Raw genomic sequence first — 26,423 nt, forward strand, 5'->3', positions numbered from 1 at the left:
AGATAAGCATATCATGTTTCTTTAGTAACTTGTATTGACATGCTTAAAATATAACAATTATTTCAAAGCAAAGCATTTGACTTCAAAAGAAAATTTACTATGTGATTGTCTTTCTCGTTCCAAGGTAAATCAGTTCTTACAAATGGCACCATGGGCAAAAAGAAATCCAGTCAACGTGCCTCCACTTCCAAATTTTTCGAATTAACATGGCAAATACAGATGCTCCTGGATTCCAGCCTCACCAATTCCACAACCGCCTCGTACTCCCATGCATGGATGATGTTTCAAACTTTTGCACAGAAATATGACTTTCCGGTGGAGCTTCAAGTTAGACAACATATTTTGATATATTACGTCGCATACCTTTTTTCGAGGGACTATGCTGCATCGACCATTACATCTTATCTTTCGGCAATTAGTTACATTCATAAGCTTCACAACTTCGGGGATCCATGTTCATCTTTTTTAATACAAAAATTACTTTTATCAACCCACAAACTTAAACATACACAGGATGTTAGGATACCTATTACCAAAAAGATTCTACATCAAAAATGCGATGTGTAACCAGTAACAGTTTCCAATGCATTTGAATCTGCCATGTTTAAAGCAATGTTTTTGTTGGCATTTTATGGATTTTTGAGGATTGGAGAAATAACATCTTCCCAGAAAGTGATCAATAAGAATTTACTCCATATTAACTAAATTGGGATGGAACAAGACAAGATTATCATTAAATTTATTACTTACAAACATCGCATGGGTAAACCTTTCTTTCTGACAATTAACTCAGCAAGCAACAAAGACTATTGCCCAGTTCAATGCCTCCATAGTTATATTAGTTTAAGAGGGACACAAAAAGGGCCACTGTTTTCCTATATTCCAGATATTCCAGTAAATAGGTGTAAATTCTCCACAATCTTAAAAAAACTATTTATCGTTTGCAAATATGGACATAAATAAAATAACTAGTCATTCGTTCCGGATAGGCATGGCATCACATTGTGCAGATGTTGGCATGAGTGACAGTAAAATTAGACTCTTAGGGCGATGGAAGTCGGATGCATTCAAGAGTTACATCAGGCCAACTAACTATTATTAGAATATCAATAGGCTATTTGTTAATGCTTATTAGATATTGCTTACCGAGCGAGCAACAAATTAAAGAACTTTAGAGTGACATTAGTGATTGATAGATGGACATTTTAACAAGTGTGTTTCAGGAACATATGTATATTTCCTGATAACATTGCAACTAAGCGAGACATATGTTTATTCCCGCTAAGTTCAATCGATCGTGACGGTTACCAATTTAAACTCATTGATATAATTAATGCAAGATCCAATTGTTCAGGAACATATTTATATTTCCTTATAATATTTAGGTGGGACATATGTTTATTCCTACCGTTTAAAGTGTTTAGCTGCTTTTATTTTAACATCTGTTACATGTAAATATACATTATTTTGCTGCATGAATGTAGGTAATAGATGAGGCATATGTGTTTCCTCACCTGTTATGTGTTATAATTGTAACTTTTTAAATAAGTCTAAGGTTTTCAGAGCATATGTATTTCTCTGAAAAGGTTGGCCTTATTAGGTGTATCTGCACTTTGCCACTCACTTAATTTTTTTACTGGTGTGGGTTTTCCCTTTCTCCTTGGGGTCTGAACTTGATTTATGGGATTAAATCAAGTACATGGCGGTTTCAGACCACAAGGTATAGGGTGCTTTAAAATTATGTAATCATTTACATCATTAATGGGAAAATTAATTGGACTTATTCATTAATATTAATTAAAATATTATTGGGGTAAAAAATCAAATATTAATAATTGTATATCAAATTTTAATTAGGTTATGATTACATAACCATTTAATGAGATTTACATCATTTTATCATTTTATGTAATTAAAATTTGGGTTATTAATAAAGTCACAGTGGTGGAAGAGTGCAACATAACTTATTGTTTCTGTGTCATGTATGAATATGTATAAGATGGAGGGCTCAGGAGGTTATATTAACAATGGTAAATTATATGAACGGAGGAAATGCATACTAATTGAATATACATGGAAGGATGAAATATTGGAATGTTGGGATTCGAACATTGTCAATTATGGATAAAAGAATTTTAAGGTTCCTTAAAATACTTTATGTATATTGATAATGTATTTCTTTCTCAAATGCTGGAGTTATCGCTCTTGCGATACACTCGAGCTTAATTTCAATAGCATCTTCTTATATGGTAAGCTATGTGAGTGCGGCTGGATAGAACCAATAGAATCGTGTTGCGGGAAACTGAAGGTGCGTCTCTTTAGAGATAGCGTGGGTTTGCCACTTTCTTTCAGGACGCCGGACAATTAACTTGTTGGAAATTTTTCTACGAATTTTAACCACCTCCACCCCTCCACCTTCCTTTTTTAATGAATAAATCCATATTTTGTTTGTTTCTGTGTTGCGATTTCAGACCACAAGGTATAGGTTGTTTTAAATTATGTAATCATTTGCATCATTAATGGGAAAATTAATTGGACTTATTCATTAATATTAATTAAAATATTATTGGGGTAAAAAATCAAATATTAATAATTGTATATCAAATTTTAATTAGGTTATGATTACATAACCATTTAATGAGATTTACATCAGTTTATCATTTTATGTAATTAAAATTTGGGTTATTAATAAAGTCACAGTGGTGGCAGAGTGCAACATAACTTACTGTTTCTGTGTCATGTATGAATATGTATAAGATGGAGGGCTCAGGAGGTTAACAATGGTAAATTATATGAACGGAGGAAAAGCATACTAAATGAATATACATGGAAGGATGCTATATTGGAATGTTGGGATTCGAACATTGTCAATTATTGATAAATACAATTAATCAATCAATACTGCATCTCTCACACCTTCTTTACTGATATCGGAATTTCGACTTTGGCTGATCTTCTTAAAAATTGAGGAGTAAATTAAACATAGAAAATAGAACGAAAATGATTCATTTTGGCCTCACTTTATTTACTCTGACGTTTACAGTGACGTATCATAAACTGTTTCTTTCTAAGAATAAATGTGCAGTTTGAACAGAATGGACAGAATTGGTGTTGTTGTAAATTTTCCCTTTATCAATATTGTATACAAGACATATCTTTGTTGATTATTTTCCAACGGATTTAGGAAATAGTATCTTGTGCTATTCAATACGATGTCTACTGCTCAAAACTGTTAAATATGAAATTGAACAGTTAGCTTTTTATAACAGTTATATGCAGCCAAAAGTACATATTTTTTCCTCAGTTTTTCGTCAAATTTTTAGTTTATTAATTTTTTTTTCCTTTCATGCACTTAGATAAGCATTTACTTATCTGATCACTCCAACGGGTGTGCATTAAATCTTTGAGAAAACCCCATTTTGCAACCCCATTTAAAGATGAGCATATAAATGTTTCAGGTAATGGTTCAAATATGGCCACTTTAGAGACATCGTCAAAAACCACGGCAGACATGTTCGCTCCTCTCCTATTCTCACGGTGTAGTACTTAAACGGCTGCTATTGGAACAAACCGCGTTCAATGTTGCTATTCGAAAATTGTACGGCTGCTAGCAGAAATAAATATGTTGAAAACTCTTGGAATAAGTTGTAAAACAGTGAAATTAAGAATCCAAATCAAGATAGTCTCTGAAAAGTCGGGGTTCACGGAACAAGTAAGATATTTCTATAGATGTTGTCATGTGTAATTTGCAGAATAGCCCTCCAAAAATTTAGATTTAGTAAAATTTCCGAAGCCTGTACCAAATCCCAAGTCAATAAATACCCAGTTTTCATGCTTTTTTAAATCATCTATTATTCAGATTGTGGGTATTTTGGTATTTAAAGATGCGTTAATCTATAATGATATTTAGAAATAATTTTTAAAAATTGAAAAGTGAATTTTAAAAGAGATTTTTGGATAAAACACGATTTTTTAAAGTTACGGTTGCTATCAGGGTCTTAGCAAATATTGCACCGGTTAATAACTGAAAACATCGCACCGGCTGCTATTTGAAAATTTTCCTTATTAACAGAGATATGAACCCAACTTATGGCAGCAAATATCTAAAATCAACATTTTTAATATCTCAAATTGCCTGTGAAATAAGATGTCTATATACAGTGTGCAGTTGACTTTTACCATCTTAACTCAAGGGTACATGTAACTTCGATTTGGAAAAGGGGGTAGAAAAATTCAAATCTATTTTTAAAAAGGCTGACATGGAAAAAAGGAAAATTGTCAAACTTCTTTCAGTGACAATTTTTCTCACGCGCATCCGCCTACCCCTGTTTGACTGTGCTGCAATAAAAAAAGGGGGGTCAATGAAAATTTTCAATATAGTAAAAGTTATGCTTGGAATAAAGTCAACAGGCCTTTCAATGAACATTTTAGAAAGAAAATATTATGCTTGGAACAAAATGTGGAGGGGCGGGGAAGGGGGGGGGGGGGGCGCGTCTGTAACTCGAATGTATCGTATTTTTGCAAAGTAGAGCTGATCTTCGAAAAGGATTGCTACACAAATAAAACGAAAGTTTCATGAAATGACCCGTAAATCAATTTAAAATAGCATATAATATATATTTACAATCATTTACAATCATTTCTTTAAAACCTTTCTTAAATTAAAGTTTTTGGGGATTTTTGTAGCCTACATGTATACTTAAACATGTATAATATCTAGTTAAGTTATAGTACAGTGTATAAGCTATAATCTCTGTCAAATATTTCTAATTCCATATTTCTTTTTCGAAGTACGGTGATGCATTGGTTCGTTGAACGACTAACATGCAATATTCAAAACATCACCCCCTCTCCCCATTAGGCTTTGAAGAGTTCTTTAAATTATATACATGTATATAGGTAAGAAAGACAAGCCACCCCCCCCCCCCCCGCCACAAAAGACAAAAGAAAGCGTGGTTTTTATATTTGATTTTTTCCACTTCTTTTTACTGTCGAATTTCTTGTTAATTGACTTATATATTTTCATTTAAATTTGTACCTGAGTAAGTATCGACGTTTCATTGACAGCAAAACTTTATAACTTTATGTGAGCTTTATTCATTTTTCAATTCATATTTTTTAAAATCAGATATAGAGATTGCTAATTTGTAGGTTTATGTTTGGATTTGTAGAGGTGGGTTGCATAAATATTTGAGACAAATAATCTCTCGTGGTTTGTGTTTCGAGAATTATGATTTTTTTTAAATTCCAAATCATAAATTTAATCAATCTGGCATAATAACATAGCTGGAATATAATAAATAGAGTGGTCACACGATTTAATGGCTTACACAAAACAGGTTTGCGTGCATATGCCGTAGACGTTGGAAGCAAATTGAAAGATGGGGGGGGGGGTACACCTGGTCCAATAAAAAAAAGATTAGCCCAAGTTTTTAGTGCCTATATTATGTCTGTATATTTGCAAAAAAAATGTGAAGGCTTAGCCTCCTCCTGTTCCAAAGCCAATGTGTACAGGGGTACATGGACATGTTTTTAAGGAACTATATTCATTGCATAAATATGTAAATTGAGGATGTGATTTTAATTTATGAAATTTGAAAACAAACATATTCAAATAGTAACCGGTGCCGTTGTCTAATAGTAGCCGTAACACAAGATTCTCCTAATAAAAACGCTCTAGCTTGTAAGAAACCCATCAAAGCGGACAATGGTATAAAATAACCAATAAAATTTACAAATACACAACGAACTGTCGATTCATTTTTATGAAATATCTAAAACTTTTGACGCAATTTTAATGTATTTCTTACGTGCATGTAAATGTGTCCAACACTTTCGACAGTTTTCGTCATATATATCAGCAATCCTTCAATTCATTAAAATTCTAAATATACATGTTAGTTTCAAAATGTATGTAACGTTCCATAAGGGTGAAATACAAAGCGGCTAAACTTTAATAATTGAATTATTGACCATTTTGTTGAGCCAGCGAAGAAAAATACTTATAATTTCGTCCATTTTTTTCCACTAGCAACCGCTCAGTTTTCAGATAGCAGTAATGAACGCACGTTTTTTTCTGATAGCAACCGTTTAGGTACTACACCGTGATTCTGGTCGTGGTTCAACGAGGAGAGAATTCTTCGTAGCTCATTAAAATATTGACCAATGCGAGTAACCATAGTCGGATTATGAACTTTATCGCGACTTTTCAATATCCAAAAGTCGCGGAAAGGAAATATTTCTTGTATACTGTTGACGTCAGTTGTTGATTTCGATTGCAATGGAAACAAAACTTTCCACTGACTGAATATGACGTCACAATAGAGAGGCGTAAATTTTCAAGATAACGACACTTTTTGTGATTAAGCAGCCACGGGTAGGAGAGAGCTATATAAGCGGACTCCGGACCGTGGCTTGAGACGATGCTTTAGAGATAAATTCATCATTAATTATATAGTAAAGTAAGATAACATCTTATTTTTACTAAACGCCTTCATTCTTTTTGGATTTATGTCAGGTTTTTGTTTGCGAGTTATCAGACATTTCTATGATTTATACTCTATTCTTTCTACAGTAAAACATGGTTATAGTAAAAATGATTATAACGTATTCAGGGTTCTCCATCATTTGAAATCTTACTGTGTTGCAGAGTTTACGCAAAGCAATAAACTTTTGCGGTATTTTCGCGATCAAATTCGCAATTGAATCACTATTTATTATAAGTACAAATGAATACATGCACACACCTATTTAAAAAAACGTAAAAACACGTTCTGAATGTAAAGGAAATTCTGACCGATACAGTCGACTACTTTACATTTTTGAAGGGAAATTTGCCGTGATTATTTATCAGTTTTCTTGATCAAGTTAACGCATTAAGTAAAAGGAAACGTCAGAACAGTAAATTACTTTTAAAAGTTCCTTGAACATGTTGAAAATTTTCAGCAATTTATTTACATCAATTAAAAAACTTTCGTACGATGTTATGTTTTACTTAGAGAGCTAACATAATTCTAGCTCTATAAAAACATATTTAAAAAGTTAATAATACGATATATTTTATTGTAATTACCAATTAACCGTAACATAGAAGTTTGAAAACAAATTATTTGTCTCTGTTTCGCCATGCGTAAAGTCCGCCGAGGGTCTAGGAAATAATTGATAATGCAAGATGAAGCCCTAGTAATTAATTTAAATTAGTACCCTATTTTTTTTTAGAATTGAAAGACGGTTAAATTGTTTGATTAAAGTTTCAGTTTGAGAGAATTTGTGTGTTTAGATTTTCTAATTATCTCAGATCTTACTGTGTCGGCAATTTTTTTACTGTGTCGCATGCATACAATTTGAATCGTTACTGTGTCGGAGAAAATTTTACTGTGTCGGGAGCAACACAGTAAAACAGCTCATGGAGAACCCTGACGTATTGGCGCTTTTAGTATGTCTATTCCCCAAAATTTTAGAATATATTGTTAACTTAGTAAATATAGCGAGGTATGCTTATAAGAAATATGTCGCTTCTTGCACTTCGTCATAATTGTGTTTAACTGTATTTCGTTTGATAATGTACACACTGCTCAACGCTATATCGGCTACTCGGTTGTTATCGGACACTCGATTGATATCAATTTTTGACAGGTTAGTAAATTATTTTGAATAAACTCCGTTAAAATAGAAACAGAGAATTTTCATTGTGAATTTTGTAAATAGAAATGAATACGGATACAAAATAAAGCCCCGATTCGCATTAGTATAGCATTTGTTAGCCTTTAGAAGGCTTTAAAAGTCAAAGAACTATAAGCGGTATTAACCAACATTTGCCCCCCAAAATCAAACTTTGATGGAGTAATATTTAGTAAAGTCCTTAAGGTAGTACGAGTGTAAAATCAAAGTAATGGAAAACAAATGATTTTGGTATTAATGAATACACATTTGTATAAGCAATACATGATTATAATATAAAGAAAAAGAGTGTAGCCGTTTGCCCCCTAGTGGTTGCCAAACTAAGGGAGGTAACTCTGTGTGAAATTTTCCTTAAAATATAGTCCGCACACCAACTTCAAAAAATAGGTCAAATATTATGTAAAATTTTGAAATGTTAATTTTTATTAAACATGAAACATCTGTTCTAAAACTTAAAACAATTAATAAAAATTAACAAATTATAAACTGTGCTTGCGGCGCCACCTATGACGCGTAATTTCTTTCACCAAAATACTTAAGTTGTGGATCTTAATCAAATTATAAAACATAGACAGAGTAATGGAATCATAAAAAATAATTTATTTTCTAAGATTATAATAACAATCAATCAATTTGTCCAAATTTCAGAAAAAAGAGTGGAGTCATTTTGAAAATATTTAACCCGAATTTCCTCTGATCAGCTTTTCACTGCAAAATTCTCATAAATACAACTGCCCCAAATTTGTCTTCATTTATGGTACAATAAAAAACAACTAAAATGGAAGATGAACATGTTACAATATTCTATAAACTATATATTACCTGAACAATATTCATTTGTTAAATAAAAAAAGTCAATGTTTCATTAAATGTCCTCCATAGCCATCTATTTTGTCCAATGATTCAACACAATGAAATATGAGGAATATGAACTTTTATCACAAATTTTACATTATGCAGAGTAATGGAAATAAAAAAATGTATAGGTTCTAAATGAACTAAAACAACAATCAATTATTGTGTCCAAGTTTCAGAAAAAAAGAGTGAAGCCATTTTGAAAATATTTAGCCAGAAATTCCTCTGATCAGCTTTTTTCTGCAAAATTTGCATGTTTACGACTTCTCTCAAAGTATCGATCCTCATTTACATTTCAATAAAAAAAGATCTAAATAGAAATGAACATGTCATAATTTTTATGATCTATATATTATCTGAACAACTTTCATTTGTAAAATAAATTAAATAAAAAAGTTAATGTTTCACAATGTACATCCTTACAATGCCACCTAGATATTGTCCGTTGACTATAACAATGAAATATGAGAAATATGAATCCTTGTCACATATGTTACTACATGTAGAGTAATGGAAACAAAAAATGAATAGATTTTACATGAAATATGACAACAATCAATCAATGAGTCCAATATTCAGAAAAAAAAGTGGAGCCATTTTGAAAATATTCAGCCCGAATTTCCTCTGAACATCTTTTCTCTGCAAATTTTTCATGTTTATGACATTATTCCAATAACATTTCCTAATTATACAATATGTATTAAAATGAATATTGTACAAATTTTATGAAATAATATTATATTTGAACTTTCATTTAAAGTATATAAAACAATAATTTCATGTATTATGAGTTCAGACATGACTTGACTAGTTTAAATAATGGAAGAGTGTCTAGAAAACCATGAACCTGTGTGACAATTCTTTCCATAATTTCACAAGAAAGTATAATGCTTGAAAAAATACAGAAACATATTAATTTCTTATATTATGACCAAGTACCACCACATTGTCATTGGTAGACAAAAAATCCAAAAAGCTTGTAGGACCTGTCCTTATGTTTACTGCTTTCACCTCTGTCATTGTGGTACATTTCCTTCCTCTCAGTCTTAGTAACAGTTATTTCTCTTACTTTTGGACAAATTGGAGTCTTTGGTTGTACATGTATATATGTACTGGTTGAAGAGGTTTTCTCCATTGATGGCAGAAATTTGTAGCATATGTGTAGCATACGCTCTAGCTAAAATACAATAAAATAAATGATTACATATTCATTTATTACGGTAAACTTAACAAGAAAAGATATGGTATAATAAATGTGATACTCCCCTACCAAATACAACAGAATACATATAAGTGATGTATCATTACCATTTAAAAATTATCCACTAGACTTGACTTTTTCAAAAGTAAATCAAATTCACACCCAGTTCAGTTAGTATGCCCTGGGTTAAAGTTTTTCAAAAGTTAGTCAAATTCCATGATAAAGGTAAAAAAATTTACCCATAAAAACCTATCGTTGCTGGTATTTTATGGTTATCATGAGAACTCCTCTGCAGCACATCCAGAAGCCTGGAAAGGTTCTTCCCTATTAACTTCATTTGTAGACGTATTCTGCTGCCTGTGAAATAACAAGGATATTTGAAGATTAACAAGTCCTTGAACAAGATATATTGGAAAACACTTATTGCTCCCTCCCCATTCTCCAAGATACATGTACCAGTAATTGGAATTTTTCTAAGTTGAGGGGATATAAATCTGAAAACAATGCCCTGATCTTACAAAACAAAGCTTGACTTAAATAGTCTTATGATAAATCTGTATACCTAATTTTATTTCAATATGTGCAACCCCTGCAAAGAAAATAAACAAAAACTGGTGGTGAACCGATATGCAGACTGACCAACAGACAGCTGCAAAGCAGTATGAACTCCCGTGTAACTGATATCATATCCGTAACTGGAAAAAAATCATACCTGTGTGAACAATTATCAGTAATGAATAAACTTTTTTAAATTTTAACACAGTGACTATAGGTTTCTAGAAATTTGATCCAATATTAATGATATCAAGGGGGGGGGGGGGCTTTGCCCCCCTCCCCACTTTCTTTTCGAATATAGATAATTTCTATGCATTGAAAATTGGGGTTTTATACCTTTTATTGTTGGTTTAGCTGGTTTACCCCCCCCCTTTCAATTTGCTTCCTACACCCATGGACATGACCTCGAATGTGATCTTGACACTCACTACTCAATAAGAATTGACTTTGAATTTTCTTAACTCTCCAGATTACTTGTACATAAATGTAAATAAATGACATGAAATTGTGCAATGTATTAAATGATCTTGAAATAGAACCCCAATAACATAAAAATATGTGTTAAATTTATGCAGACCAACATATTTTTCTTCACCAGAACCCTAGCATAATTTTTTAAAATGCAGATTTGTATCTCTTATGGCCTTATCTGAATTATCACAATGTGTAAATATAGATGCTACAGTCACACATTTGTTTGAAAATTTCAACACAATTTGGGTTCGTTTTATGATTCATTTTCAGTCAATTTCAGACATATTTTCCAACAGAAAATTTCTCCTATTCATACATGAATCTAAACGTCTTCAAACATTTTCTTCAACTTACATTACAAATTAGTTTCCTTGCAATCTTCGAGCACTTTGTTTACAAGTAAAATGCCGGGTTATGTACTTTCTATTTCGCAACGGAGAATAACTCTAAGATAATCTCGAAGAAAAAATGTTATCAACAAAGCAACTTGAATCACTGAATCGTTCATAATACATTTGATTTCTCGTTGATATTAGCATGATTAGACCTAAATCATGTGCAGCCTTATTCCAATAACGTTTATTTAACACATTGTTTAGCCTTTGGGATATATAAAACTTGCACTTATTGATTAGACTGTCGAAATATGGGCACACAGTAAAAGGTGAAATTTTGAGCCCCCGTAACCGTGTATGGTGTGTTACATATATCCGATACTTTTTTCCTTACCGATTTTTGAAAAGACACTACATCAACTTCTTCTTCTGATTGGTTTCTGTATCTTAAAAATCCGTTTGCGGGCGGCAAAGCTGCCCTTTGCACGTCCCCTTTTCCGTTGTTCCTCATTTCGGGAAATCCAGCGCTGTCGTTACTATTGAGATTGGAAACGGGTCTGTTGTCGTAAAAATACGAGACGCACTCGATGACAATGCAGATATTTTAATACCCATTTTTAATCAGAAAAAAATAAGTAATCAAGTTGATTTTACAATATTATAATATATTTAATTGTGTTTAGTTAATATAAACTTTTACTGACATTACTTTGACTTTCATTCCAATTTGTGTTATGTAAAATGCTCACACTCATACAACCTTAAACAGGGGAGTATTTGCTGACTTCAAAGCACTGAATAATTTCATAAGTAATGACGTCATATGTACGTAATGACGTCACAAATATGACGTAAATTTCAGGTTTTTATGAATTTTGCAGAAAAATATACATATTTCGTCGAATTTTTAAATAAAAGTCACCGAGCGCATGTGTGTTCAGGATAAATATTTTGATATATTGTGTAGAATGATAATATCAATGAAATATGTCAATATTATTCTTGAACACACATGGGCTCCATAAATTTTAAAGCTTGAATTGTTGAAATTCTGTCCATGTTGTCCTCTTTCTGAAAAAGGATATAAAATCGGACTAGTTTGTGACGTCATAAAAACAGAAATTGTGAATACAATGCTCTGGAACTATAATATTTTCTGTTAACTTATATTTCTCATACAATTTATTGAATTCAGCACATTTCAGGAAGTTTTCAAAATTTGACTTTTGTGGGGGCAAACATATGCAATATACCGCATATAGTTCTTTGTTATATTTTGCAAGTTTTTCTCCGATTGGCATTGTTGTAAATAATTTTTTTCTTCAAAATCCTTATATTTACCTTGCGTTAATGATTTTCCACAAGAAGACATCCAGAGAATCTTGCGAATATGTAATTAAAGAGCAAAAGTTGTCCAATTTTAATTTTTAATATGTTATCAGAAATGCGGTTTAATAATGCACTTTGTTATCTGATAACTCGGTTTTGGTTATCGGAAACAAAGGTTGTCATATATAGATTAAGGAAAAACACAAAGAAATGACAGAAATAAATATGAAACCTAAATATTTAAAGTGGCTGGCACGAATTTCTAATTTTTGGCTAGAATTTGCCTCTTCTAAGAATTTATAACTTACAAAAAATGAATGCATTTTTTGGCATTTCTCACTGAATTCTGCATGATTTTGACCTGATTTCGAAAATATGGTACACTAAGTGCGTTTTAAATTTCATTGCAAGGTACCGAGGCCGCCCGCGAGGCGCAGTGGTTAAAGTGCCTGCTCTAGAGCCGCCAAGTAAGGAGTCGATCCTTACGTCGCTGGTCCATATCCCACAGTTGGACGTCGCAGTAGGTACTGGCACAAAAAGATCCCTCACTGCTCAATGGCCCTAGGTGTTGAGTATGTAACAAATTTTAAAGCTCTCCGCCGGCAAGTGATGGCGTCTCCATATGACTGGAACATTCTCAAGAGGGCATTAAACAACATACAATCAAGGTGCTGAGCGCATGACCGTTGCTACCCATTTTTATCGAATAAGGTCAATCGAAGAATCAAATTCACAACCTTTAGAACACCAATACATTAATAAGTTTGGTATATACATATAAAGCAATTAAATAATTTAAACTCAAGGATGGTTAGATGAATTTCCAAATAGGAGGTAAGATCAAAATTTATTACATAGAATTCAAAATTGTAAGGATAATAGAGGTTGACTTTAAAAAATTACAAAAATATAAACACGGATCTCTAAATCACCGGAGGTTGTTTAACGTACCAAAAAGGAATAAGAACCCCCATCAAAACGGTCATATCCCGCAGTGGGCTCAAATTCAATGTGTAGATAGAGCTAAATGCTTGGGTGGAGGGTGTGTGTGTGGCTGACATAGATTTTGCATTGCTATTGGATGTTTGCTAAAAAAAAATCTGGCACCCCCCGCCCTCATTGTAATTGAAAACGCAATTAACTGTTTGTAGAAAAAGTGAAACAAACGAGGAACTGGAGTGAATCAATCAGTTCCACCTACCCCCGGTAAATACTAGTAGGTATTTTTTGCGTTTGGAAATCAAGTTATATATCTTTTTAAATCAAAGTGTTTCTAACACCATAAAATTCCAGTCGGCTCCCTTAGTTTTATGTATTATTTTTTTAAATGTTTTTTTTTCTGGACCATACTTTTTTGTTAAAGGATAGTCTCTTTAATTTACAACATATCTAAATTAAGAATTATTTCTTTTTTATGTTGACAGCTGTCTGATTGACACAAGATCACATTATCAAGTATTTAAAAAGTCCTAAAAACTGGGTGATTCTATTTTAAGCTTCTTAAAATATGTTAAAGTTCTTCTGCGGAGCAACATATGTCCTGACGCAGTCATTTGTTTCATATAAGATGGACCCCTACTTAAGCCAAACCTGATTTAAGTGTAACTGTGACGTGATCATAAATTGACATTACTGGACAAAACAATTAGTTCCCCGGGGATCATGGGGTAATTGAACACTTTTTTTCAAATTCACGTATCTGGTACATGTATATGGGAAGTCTAAAGCAAAATTGTTATGATTAATTAAATATATTATATTTACGTCTGAAACCGCCTGAAGCGGTTACCAAGAGGTTATCTTGAATGGACAAACAAGACATATTATTGAACAGGTGAGTTGTTCTAATATAAATTCATAATTATTAAGTTTATCTATATACATTCATATCAATGCAAACTTTTACTTTTGCTATTTTCAAGGATTGGCAGATCATAATGGACTTTTTCCAATCCATTTATGAAGCTAAATGAAACTTTTTAACCTGGGTTTCCGATAACATACACCCGTCATAAACCGAAGTATCCGGCAACATCGACCATGTTGCCGATAACATGTTTTCAACTAAAGAGACATTTTAAAAGACTGTTTACTTACCCTTAATTTGGATTTTTCATCTCAGTTTGCTGATCTTAAGGTATCTGATTGTCCATATAATAAATAGAACAGTTTGTTTGATAGAATATACTTATTCTTAATTCTACGAGGGTCGTTAGAAAAGTTCGCGGACACATTGAATTACGGAAAATCTGTTGTGTACTGTGAAGTATGACCTATGTCTGAATAAATTCCTACATTTTGTTTATTGGTATGTAAAAAATCAGGTCCATATTATAAAATCTTGAATATTTACAACGATTTTTACTATAAGGTCATGGGATTCACGGAGCAATCACTTGACGTAAGGCGACGTGACAACCAGATTATAACCCGTTAAGCTTTGTCGCAGTTCTATAAATCTTTCATTTCTTCAGATATTTCTTATCTTTTTTCTACTGTAAAATTAAATATCTATATCAAGACATGTTACTTTTCTTCTATAATGTCTTTTGTAACTGATTCGGATATTATTGAGATCTTTAAAAAAAGTCTATGCAGTTAATCGATCAGGTATGGAAACTATGCAATACCATAGGCGCAACAAAACGTCCATGCGATACGGGGGTATTGAAGTATCGATGGAGTTAATCATTCAAAATGTTAATCCTTCCATTCTTTTGAAGCTACAACCATTTGAAAACTTGTCCTTTGTAGGTGTAGGAAATTCCCGGCAGCATCTTGAACATTTTATTCCTTTTTAAGACATTTTCCAGTCTGCATACACAATTTTTACATAGTGCAGTGCTCCATGACGCTCAATGACGTTCCGATTTTTGGCTGTGTTTTTACGCATTGATCATTTATAAACGGCTATAAAACAGTCATATACCCTCCAATTTAGTTCAAAATTTCTCCCAGTGACGTTTCATGAATACTTTAGCGGCAGGTAAAATATCATAAATCTCTTTGCACTACAATTGTGAAATTTTTAATTTTGATAAAGAGTCTTTGTGATGTAAACGTGCCAAAATGAAGCATGCTCCGTGAAGCAAGTTTTATCAAAATAAAAAAGCTATATATTTTTCAATAATCACCGAAGAGCACCAAATTCTTGTATATTTATTGGAAAAAAGGTAAAGATTTTATCTGGAAAGTTTGACCGGTTTCGTTGAAATAGCGCGCTCACAATAGAACTTGTCCGCGAACTTTTCTAACACCCCTCGTACAGAAGTAAAAATGTGATGACATATTCCGAAATTTTTGTAAAATATCATTTGAAAGAGCTGTATGTCTTTTGAAATAGAGTGATTTGGATTGTGCTTTCTGTTGCTGAAAGTATAATCAATTATCTGTCATAGATCCCAAATTTTGTTTGCTGAAATACATATTTATCTTTGAGATATGAAATTTAAAATTACCTACATTTTCTAAACATTGTTTTTTCTTGCACCGAGTGTCCGATAACAACCGAGTAGCCGATAACGCGTTGAACAGTGTGATGTAATTTAATGGCAGTGTTTGAAATATCTGCATTTAACTCAGATTCCTGAAATTAGGTTAAATCCTTGCAATATGCATGAAGTGACAGATTTATCATTCAATAATTTTATCGGTACATTTAAATACATAAAAACATTCAATAGGTAGAATTTTTGAATTAAGGACAGATAATACCGTCAATGATTTTCTTTGGAGTAGACTAAATACCACGTCACAGTGTTAGAAAAGTGAATGATTCTTTGAATTTTCATTTCCTTTGACTTGGAGAATGAAACAACTAGAATTATCATTAAATTATGATTAAAATAACCTCCCCTTCGAAAAATGACCCCTAGTTCAACAGAGAGATACAAAGTGTCTATTGATGTTAATGTTTGGTGCTCAACGATTAATTCTCCTGCATTTCTCTGACGAACACAGGAAGAACATGTAATTACAAGATGTATTTGTAAAACACTGGTGTCCCTGACTGTATAGAAGCATGTGGGGAAGGCTAACTCTCAAATACAAGTCGAAATCATGGAAAAGGTTACAAGAGGCCCATGGGCCACATCACGCACCTGAGAAACTTTGGCGATGCTGTTCTTTAACAGATTTACCCCCTTTGAAGTGCAATGTGACCACGTCCTATCCTTAGGGGTCATGAAGGAAGCCCTTGGAAGAAGACTTGGCTTTTAATTTTAAAATTTAAATTTTCCTTTACCCAATAATGCTTTGTACCAAGTTTGGTTAAATTGGCCCTGTGGTTCTTGATAAGAAGTTGAAAATGTGAAAAGTTTACAGACGGACGTAGAGACAGACAGACGGACGACGGACAACGGGTTATCAGAAAAGCTCACTTAGCTAAAAAGGTCAAAGTTCGTATCAACAGAAAGGGCTGATTAAAATGGAGACAACTGTGAAATATGACAACTCTAGTACTAAATGTTCAAAGGTATGGCCAAGGCTAAAGGGGTTAAACTACAAGGTTTATATATAAAGAGGTCAAATTTGGTGGGTTTTTTTATTTTTATAAAAAGTGAATTCTATGTACTTTTGGATTTTTCATATGAAATACATGTACACTGTAAATATGTACTAGACGGTAAATTTATGAAAGCTAGAAAACAAATATGAATATCTTTTAACCCGGTATGTATATTGGGGGTGGGGGTGGGGATCGAATTGTTTGGTCTACATAACAAGCACTTGTGATAAGCATATGTGTGCACATAGTTTTGAAGGATGCCATGGGAACTAAGTGACAACTACGTTTTCATATTATTCACACTTTTAGAGTCCGGTATCTTTTTGTCGGTATATTGGAATCAATCTTTGTTTTGTTTTACAACAGGGTGGTGAATATATTTATCCTTACAAATGAAGCAAGTTATAATTGCAGTTATAGTTTTTATATGTATATTGAACCTTCGGTCAAAATAACTCTGTGCGTGGTCAAAAATATAAAGAGTCTCTTCTAAATTTATATTTTGACGATTAATGCATGGCTTACATTATTCTCTTTAGGGGACAGCCTGTCCACTTCTCAAAAGAAAATAGGCTTGCATAATTTACTAAGAAACATATTAGGTAATCATAGTTTACAGAGCTCACCTCAACGATTTTTTTCTTTAAGTAAGGCAAAGTCACACAATTAACCAACAAAAAGTGTACATTTCAAAAATGAAAATATCTAAGCAATTTTGATCTGATACTTTGAAATAGACTTAAATAAAAAATTAAAAAACTAGTTTTTCTTCACGAAAATGTAATTAAATTCAAGCATCTGAAGCAATTTTGAGAGTTTTCATCTTTTGATACAACATTTGTGCAAGTTTGGTTAATGCAATGTTATATAATCCTTAAAGTTTTTTGGTAATAGACCTGCACTCATAACATTACCTGATCTATTATCTGAAAATTGTATGTCGAATTCAGCATCCGAAGCAAGTCCATTGGTGTGCATCTTAAGATGTATCGTCTCGTCAATGCAAGTTTGCTTATTATAGGGCTCATAGTTAATTGGAAATGAAACCTGCATCAAAAACTTTAACCTGTTCACTCAACCGGAAAATGTAGGTCAGATTCAGCATCCGAAGCAATTTTGGTAGTATGCATCCTTACATGTATCATCCATGCAAGTTTGGTCAACACAGGGCTTATAGTTACTTGGAAATGAAACCTGCACCAAAAACTTTAACCTGTTCACTCAACCAGAAAATGTAGGTCATATTCAGCATTCGAAGCAAGCCTGGTGGTATGCATCCTTACATGTATCATCCATGCAAGTTTGGTCAACATAGAGCTTTTACTTACTTGGAAATAAAACCTACCCAAAAACTGCACATTAAATGTCCAAAAACATTAACCTGGTCATTTTTTTGCTGAAATTGCAGCATTTGAAAGTTTGATTGGGACCATAAAACACACTAGAGTCTAATAAATCAAGGACATAGAAATTCTTAAAAAGAAAACTGCCCCGAAAAACTTAACCTTAACCTGGGACGCCGACGCCGACCCCGACGGCAAGGGTATTACACAAGCTCCCACAACTTAGCTGAGGTGAGTTAAAAATGCACCACCCTACATTAATGCATTTTTTCAGCCTTTTTTATAATCCACATATATAAATAAATATACATGTACACGCAGTCGTATATAGGAACGGGGTTGAGGGATTGGGGATAACCACCCCTCTCCATAATGAAGTCGATAAATAAACAACGTACATGTACATGTAATATTAGAGAAAATTTAGTTACTGTATACTTGTGCCCCCTCAATAACATCTTCCTTTCGGGTTTTGGAATTGTTTGGTAGTGACTTTAAACTAAAAATGTTTGGTTGTGGCCCCACCCCCACCTAAAATTGCTTGCTTCAGGCCTGTTGTATTTATTTACATGTATACATGTACATGTAAAATAAAAGCAGCCCAAGATAATGTAGTTAAGATCGCCATTTAATACACCATCTAAGAAGAGAATGTCTACCACGAATGCACGTTTATTCCATTGAAGTGATATTTTAATAAATTCAAACAAGAATCTCTCTTTCTTTCTCTCTCTCTCTCTCTCTCTCTCAATACAAGACACTTTACAGAGCGCACTAGCTACCTATTTTACTTGATTGCACGGATTAAGTTTTTTTTTTCAAGTTGTAACAAGTAACCTTTCCATTTCCCTTTTGAACAAGGCGCACACTACGAGTAGTTTGAATACGTTTAATTACTGACAAACGTGTTTCCTTATTCGTGACGTCTGAAGTATTATGGTGTATATTCTTCTATTTGTTCGCTTTTTTAAAACATTGTAAGTGATTACAAAAAAATTGACTTGTGCAATTTTCAATTACAAAGTGGTTTTAAACACTATCTGTTCTATTTTACATGTATTTATTTCTTCCAATTTTAAATTTAATATGGGTGCAATCACTGATCCCGAGAAAACTATTGAGATACGAGAACTTTGTTTGAGTTATGTTCGTTCGAAAGATGTCGGTGTTTCTCTATTATACCGACACAAATTTAAATTGTAAAGACCTTTCATAAAATATTCATTTATAGATTAACTAATAATTATTCTCATAACTGAATAAAATCACAATTTATATTTATTGAAAAACCAGAGGATTACCGATAACCACGAATGAGCATGACTAGCTTTCGACGGAGGGATAAGCTTAAAAAAACTAACCTACGAAGATTAAATGTAGCTAATATAATATCTTATTTAGTTAATATTAAACAAAGTAACCAATGAAACACAGAACAGTTAATAAGTCTATAAATACATAATCTACAATTATTTCCAATGCACATTTAAATTTGCTACATGTATATGCCACTACCTTTAGAAAATAGTTAATAACTATGCTAAATAAATACTTACAACGTGTACTGGTCCTGTCACGAATCCCCACGTCAGACACAGTACAGTGTGTGATGATGTCTAGCTGTAGTTTGTCTAAGAAGAGGTCGTACATCTTCTTTGGTGTGTACGGTACATACATACATCTCTCTCCCTCACTCATTTTATAACCCCAGGACCGGCAGTATTCTGATATCACGTCACGTGACGCCGTGGCCAAGAAAAACTCTAGATCACTGTCCTCTACCAGACACTCCGTAACAAAGGCGTACATGACGTCATGTCGGATGTCGTCTGATATAAATGTTATCATACCGTCACATTTTTCTGTGATTTCATCAGGAAGATCTACCGAACCGTCATCATTAATATCAGGGAAATATCTGTCTCTGATTTTTTCTTTTGTACTGTTCTCTGATTGTTCATTGAGATTCACCTGATATCTCTCAGTAAACAGTAAGCAATACAATAGACATCGGACTTCTGGTGGATAGGTATGGTATTTACCTAATAAGAAAGGATTTATTAATGTACAGACAAAAATATATTTAAGACTAGTCATGACATTTCATCTCATAACATTTTACAATTCTCTCGCTACATTTAAAATTTTGTTTTATCCGTAAAATAGATATAAAATCTAAAGTGAATATAAAAAGAGATATTGATTGTTTCTTATCCTGCCTTGTATGCAATTTTAAAATCATTTTACTAGGGGTTTTGTTTTCTTTTCAACTTGTGATGATCGTGTTCGGTATTAATTTGATACATTTGAAGATTGATGGAAGCCGAGGTTAATCCAGATGTCTTAAGCATTTGTGTTTTTTTTTTTCCGCCATATTATATCATGAATGGATAGAAACTTATACTCGATATTCGGTAGTTTCTATTAACAAGAGGCCCATGGGCCACATTGCTCACCTGAGCACTGTTGCTAGGAAAAAGTCGAATTTAGTTAATTATTGAAAAGTTTAAATCCAAAAGTGTAGTCCCTTGACCAATCGTGGCTTTGCAATTCTTGAAAAGAAGTTTTTTTAAAGAATTTTCCTATATTTCTATGTAAAACTTTGGTTGGCCATTTTGGTCTCGAACTGCCCCCAGGGGGTCATGATTTGAACAATCTTGAATCTACACTACCTGAGGATGCCTCCATATAAATATGATGAATTCTGGCTTTGTCATTCTTGAGAAGAAGATTTTAAAAAAAATTTCCTATATATTTCTATGTTAAACTTTGGTCGGCTATTTTTGCCCCGCCCTACCCCCGGGGGTCATGATTGGAACAAACTTGAATCTACATTACCTGAAGATATTTCCCTATAAGTTTCATTTTTCCTGGCACAGTGATTCTTGAGAAGAATATTTTTAAAACATCCCACCAAATTTTCTAAATTCTTAATTATCTCCCTGGAATGAAAGCGTGGCCCTTCATTTGAACAAACCTGAATCCCCTTCACCCAAAGATGCTTTGTCACAGTGGCAAGTTTGGTTGAAATTGGTCCAGCGGTTTGGGAGAAGAAGTCGAAAATGAAAAAAATTTAGAGACAGACAGACGGACAGCTAGACAGACAGACGGACAGACAGACGGACGCCGAACAAAATGTGATCAGAAAAGCTCACTTGACCCTTCGGCTTAGGTGAGCTGAAAATATTACTACTTTTTTGTATAGTATTAGATATTAATAATATGCAAACATCACATGTATTACGAACTTTTGGTTTCGACTGCCTCCTAATAAGCTTGATTTTTCTTTTTTTTTTTTTTGGTGGGAGGGGGGGTTTAAAAGAAGCCATAACATTTTTTTTTCAGAATTATCTACTATTTAAGAATGCGTGACCCTTCGTTTGAGCTAATTTAAATTGAATCCTATTTAGCCATAGATACAGTGGGTTAAATTGATCCAGTAGTTCTGGGGAGATAGATACATTCGATAATTTTTTTTTTACGACAACGGCAATAATGACATACAGCGGAGAAGTTCTGGACCGGAGGTCATTAAACTATGACGAGCTCACTTTTGATTCCAGTTTCATTTTTCCTCTATTCTTTTCTTTAGAAACAAGCTAATTCAGAGAATTTGTGTCCCCCGCTTAGGGAAAAAGTAAACCATGCGGAGTTTAGGGGGAAAGGGGATCGGATCCTCCTGACTGAATTTGTAGAATTATTAAACGTATACTGAAGGAAATAAATTATGCCAATAGGGATATTAAGATTTGATTGCTTATTCTTTATTATGTGTATAGAAGATTCTTTAACAAGGAATATTTATCACACTGTAATGATGATTTTATGAGTTTGTACAAGCCAGTAGACCTCATATTTTTTTTTCATTTCACATGCTAATTACTATCATTTAGTTAAAAAAGTATTTTGAGGAAAAAAGAAGAAAGTGAATCAGGCGGGATACGAATCCGGGACCTCTCCCATGTGAAGCGAGAGACATACTAATAGACACAGAACCACTTGCATTCAATGAAACTTATATGCAAACATGAAGTCACATACATGTATATATCCACGTTCGATATTGTCAAAATTCTACACAATGCATGGTGTCTAATTTAGCCTTTATTAAACATTTTAATAGTATTAAGAATGTAAATTCCACCGAGAACCTTTTTATATGTAATAATTCTCCTCATGCCCCTGTGCTAAAAGTTAGCGACATGTAATACAATAAATACTGATAAAACAAACGGGGCAGGACACTTTGAATGGGGTGAGAGAGGTCCAAAGGAGTTTTGGTATAAAATTACATTGCAAAAGCTCAAATCTTCTTGAAATATCGTCCGAAACGATAGTGTTACATGCAGTCAGAATATGTAAATTTACGTCCTTGAACTTTGACCTTTTGACCTCAAAATCAATAAGGGTCAATCCTAGGCCACGGGGCGTTGTTATCTAAAATTTCATTGCAAAAGCTTTAAGGGTTCTCGAGATATTGCACGGAAACGAAAGTGTAATAACAGACAAAATATGCGAATTAATTATCTTGACCTTAGACCTTAACTTTTGACCTCAAAATCAATAGGGTTCCTCTTTAGTCCATACGAAGTTGCTATGCAAAATTTCATTGCGAATGCTCAAAGAGTTCTCGAGATATCGTGTGGAAAAGAAAGAGGGACGGACAGACACAAATTAATATCCCCCACTTTTCAAGCGGGGGACAAAAAGTGCGACTGAGATCAAAAGTGAGACCGTCGAGTTTTATGACCCCAGACCTGATCCTGAGAATTATTCAATTAAATCTTCTGTTCAGTTGAGCTAAAATGGACATTTTTGATAAAAAAATTTCGTGCTTTTTTATTTTTCATTATGAAGGCATCAAGTTCGGCTTATCCCCAGTTTCTTTCATGATACCTATATGTTTTAGCATAAATAATACCTCTACAAGCTGTGTAACAAATCTCGTTATTAAATTAGTTTTATTATTCTACTTCCGTGTGTCCAAACCATAAGAGTGATATCGATTATGGCTTGTGTTCAAGTAATAATTAATCATTTTGCCACTTTTTCGATGAAAGAGGGCGTATTAGGCGTAGATAATCCCCTGCTTTGATACAGAATATTTCTCATTTTCAAAATTCACAGAAGAATAATATTTTTCTAAAATCATGTTCTCAGTAATGCAACTTATTACATGCATTTAATATTCTTTATTACAAAGTTGACAGTTTAAGCATATGTAGTGGAAAATTGGTTTACTAGAGCTATAAAAAATGAATTTTGAACATGAATGGGTCAAGCCTCCATTTTTAGTTAACACTTAAATGAAGAAAACGTGAAAGCTATTTCATTCATCCAATAAATGGAATATGAAGCCATTCTATATGAAAATAAAGAAATTCTGAAAAAAATTACGCTTCAACAACCTCGTTCATTTAAATCACACTAATAGACGTCGATAATGCATGTTGCATTGGTAAAAGAGGTCGGCCTTGGACCAAACCCTGCGCTATGGAGAGCGTTTGAATCAAACGTGAAGCTTTTTTTCTCATATCATAAAAAAACATGAGTAAAAAATAAATTATTAATAAAATATTAAACCAATGAAATACAGTAAAAGATTATATAAACAATATACTTTTGAAAAAACTTTTAGAATTGAGAAATGTCTTTCCTCAGAGCGGGGGATTGTTCGCGCCTTGCACCCCTCTATTCTTGTTCTTAGAATATTGTCATCCTTATCTTAGTTAAAAGTTTCATTGAAAATAAAATTCTATAAAAACATGATGTTATTCCTCTCAAGACTGCCTTTCAATGATAACATTTTCCATGGCCCCCTATCTGTCTGTCTGTTTGCCCTCAATTAAAAACCTTGACCATATATAACTTTTGATTGAGTTAGGTTATTACTTCCACATATATTTCACAGTTGTATTACCTATGACATGACCTTATTTTGTATAACAACCATTTAGAATTTTTAACTTTGACCTTTGACTTTGCTGTACGGATACATTAGTGTTTCACAAACGCATTTTTAATGTTGATCTTAGAAGGTAGCTCATAACTTAATAGATAAATTATGATTGGCTTAAATTAATCGATTTATGTTGAATTAAAATGTTCGACTAATTTTCTATCGTCGGTGTGTTTTAGACTAAATTTTGTTGGAAGGGGGGGGGGCGGATTTTATACATGTATTGAGCCTGTCAAGTCAAATTCATGAACAGGGACACCACCAGCGTAAATTAAATTACTGGTAAAGAAATGTAACATCATAAATCGAGATAAAACTTAAAAATATCTATTTTCTTACTTGGTTTTCTATAAGCTATGTTGTCGATGATGTAAATATCATTGTGTGGATGTAGACCTATACAGGATCTCACGATGTCAGGTCTCCCGTATCTCCAGAGCCACGTCACGTGATTTAAACTGTCCTGAGATCTTCCTCTGTAATGCACAGCCTCCTCTTCTCTTCTTAGTTCCGTTAATAATTTTTTTTTATTATTTTCACTGTCCTTTAGGATATTTATTGAAACATTCACTGTAATAAAAAAAAACAAACATTAATTGTTTGAATTTAATCATTTGTACGGAAAAGTAAAACCTAGACTTAGTTAAAAAATGGTAAAACAATATAAAGATACATCTATTTAATCACAAATGAAATGAAATTTTTAAAAAAAACGTACATTTTTTAAATAGAAAATGATTATATCATGTGTATGTATGCTTTGTAGCATCAATGAAAACTTTACTGATCAAATAATTTTTTTATGATCGAGTCATGTTACGAAAATTTAATTAAAAGTAATGCTGACCTTCTCATATAAATATACTAATCTCCAAAAATCAACCTCCAGACGATTTTCCAAAATTAGAAAAATTATTAAATTTCTTACACTGACTTACCTATCTGGTGTATTTCATTATAAATATGCATGTCCTCCATGGTGACGTGAGTCAGTATATTCATCTGTAGACGGAATATCAGTAAGATACCAGGACCACAGACACACTTCTCTCCAGGTTTTCTGTTGTATTCTGATGATCTCAGGTACACACTGGCTGTGTTATAACTACTGTAACGGAATGGTATATTCAGGTCAGGCTTTATTGATGCTATCCTATACATTGTCTCATCCTTTGTGTCCTCCGTTATCTTGTCCTGATCTTCCCAAAGGTAATCACGTGACTTCAGTCTGTCCAGAGTCAGCTGTGCTTCCTCACGTGTTACAGGATTCTGTTTACGGTACACTCTCTGTCGTATCACATTAAGCAAGTCCAGCCACTCTGTGTCAGTGAAGTCAGGAGGACCGGAGTCAGAACAAAGAAAACAGAATAACACCATCACCTCGTCATCAGTCAGTGTGGAGAACTGATCTAAAAAAAAAAAAAAAAACATGTAATGAAATTTTATAAGCATTATCTATTCACAAGAGCTGTATAAAAATAAGCTTAAAATCCTCGAATTACTTTGTTGAAATTACTAGTTTGCGATCATTTTGTATCTTGTGTTTTCTTTTAATTCACATGGTGTTTGTTATTTTTAAAATATAAAAGTTTTGTTTTTAGTTACTTTTTCAACAGAATTCATATAGTAGATTTGTTTTTTCCTAGACAATAGCAGTATGAATAGTGAAGCCATTTTAATTTTAAAAAAAATGTTACCTAGGTCTTTCACTATCTAAAATCTAAATCGGTAAAAATATTCGTAAGCCATATTAGTGTTATATCATTTTAAAAAAAGGACTCTTACGTTGCACACAGAATTCGTGTCGATTTGGTTACTACAAAATACCATTTTTGAAACGCTTAGGTAATATTACATCCATAAATTAGGAATAATTGGTTTAAAATTGCACTGGTGAGTTAATTTATAAAAGTTCGATAATATCTACTGTGCTTTAATTCTCAGGTTTTGTTTTCATAATCTTTCGTTTTCACATACCCAGAAAACCTTAGCATACTATCCGGAGAGCGAACTCTATAAAAGTCGAATTAACGTTAATCTGTGAACTCCCCTGAGAGATGTTGGCGAGGCAATTAATGTCAGTATTTTTGAGGGAGCTCGAGGGATCTTTAGTTTTACTGGGTTTGAAACATAGGTACAAGACTAATTATGTAAAAGTCTTTGCACCCATTCTATTTTTTTCTTG

At 33.0% G+C, this 26,423-nt stretch overlaps 1 protein-coding gene across 1 annotated transcript in view; it reads right to left on the minus strand.

Annotated features, from left to right (window-relative positions):
• LOC134239716 (uncharacterized) overlaps positions 1–25,651 on the minus strand; it is a 46,231-nt gene extending 20,580 nt beyond the window's left edge. The window contains exons 1-3 of the mRNA XM_062721872.1: positions 25,177–25,651; positions 24,578–24,808; positions 19,836–20,321 (exon numbers count right to left, since the gene is read on the minus strand). Of these exons, the coding sequence (XP_062577856.1) occupies positions 19,836–20,321; positions 24,578–24,808; positions 25,177–25,615 (1,156 nt within the window). The 5' untranslated portion in view covers positions 25,616–25,651. The remainder of the gene's footprint in view (positions 1–19,835; positions 20,322–24,577; positions 24,809–25,176) is intronic.
• Positions 25,652–26,423: the final 772 nt, after the last annotated feature.

This window comes from Saccostrea cucullata, unplaced genomic scaffold, assembly GCF_032062105.1.
Source record: "Saccostrea cucullata isolate Sc308-1 unplaced genomic scaffold, CSIRO_AGI_Scuc_v1 ctg2182, whole genome shotgun sequence".
Lineage (NCBI taxonomy): Eukaryota > Metazoa > Mollusca > Bivalvia > Ostreida > Ostreidae > Saccostrea > Saccostrea cuccullata.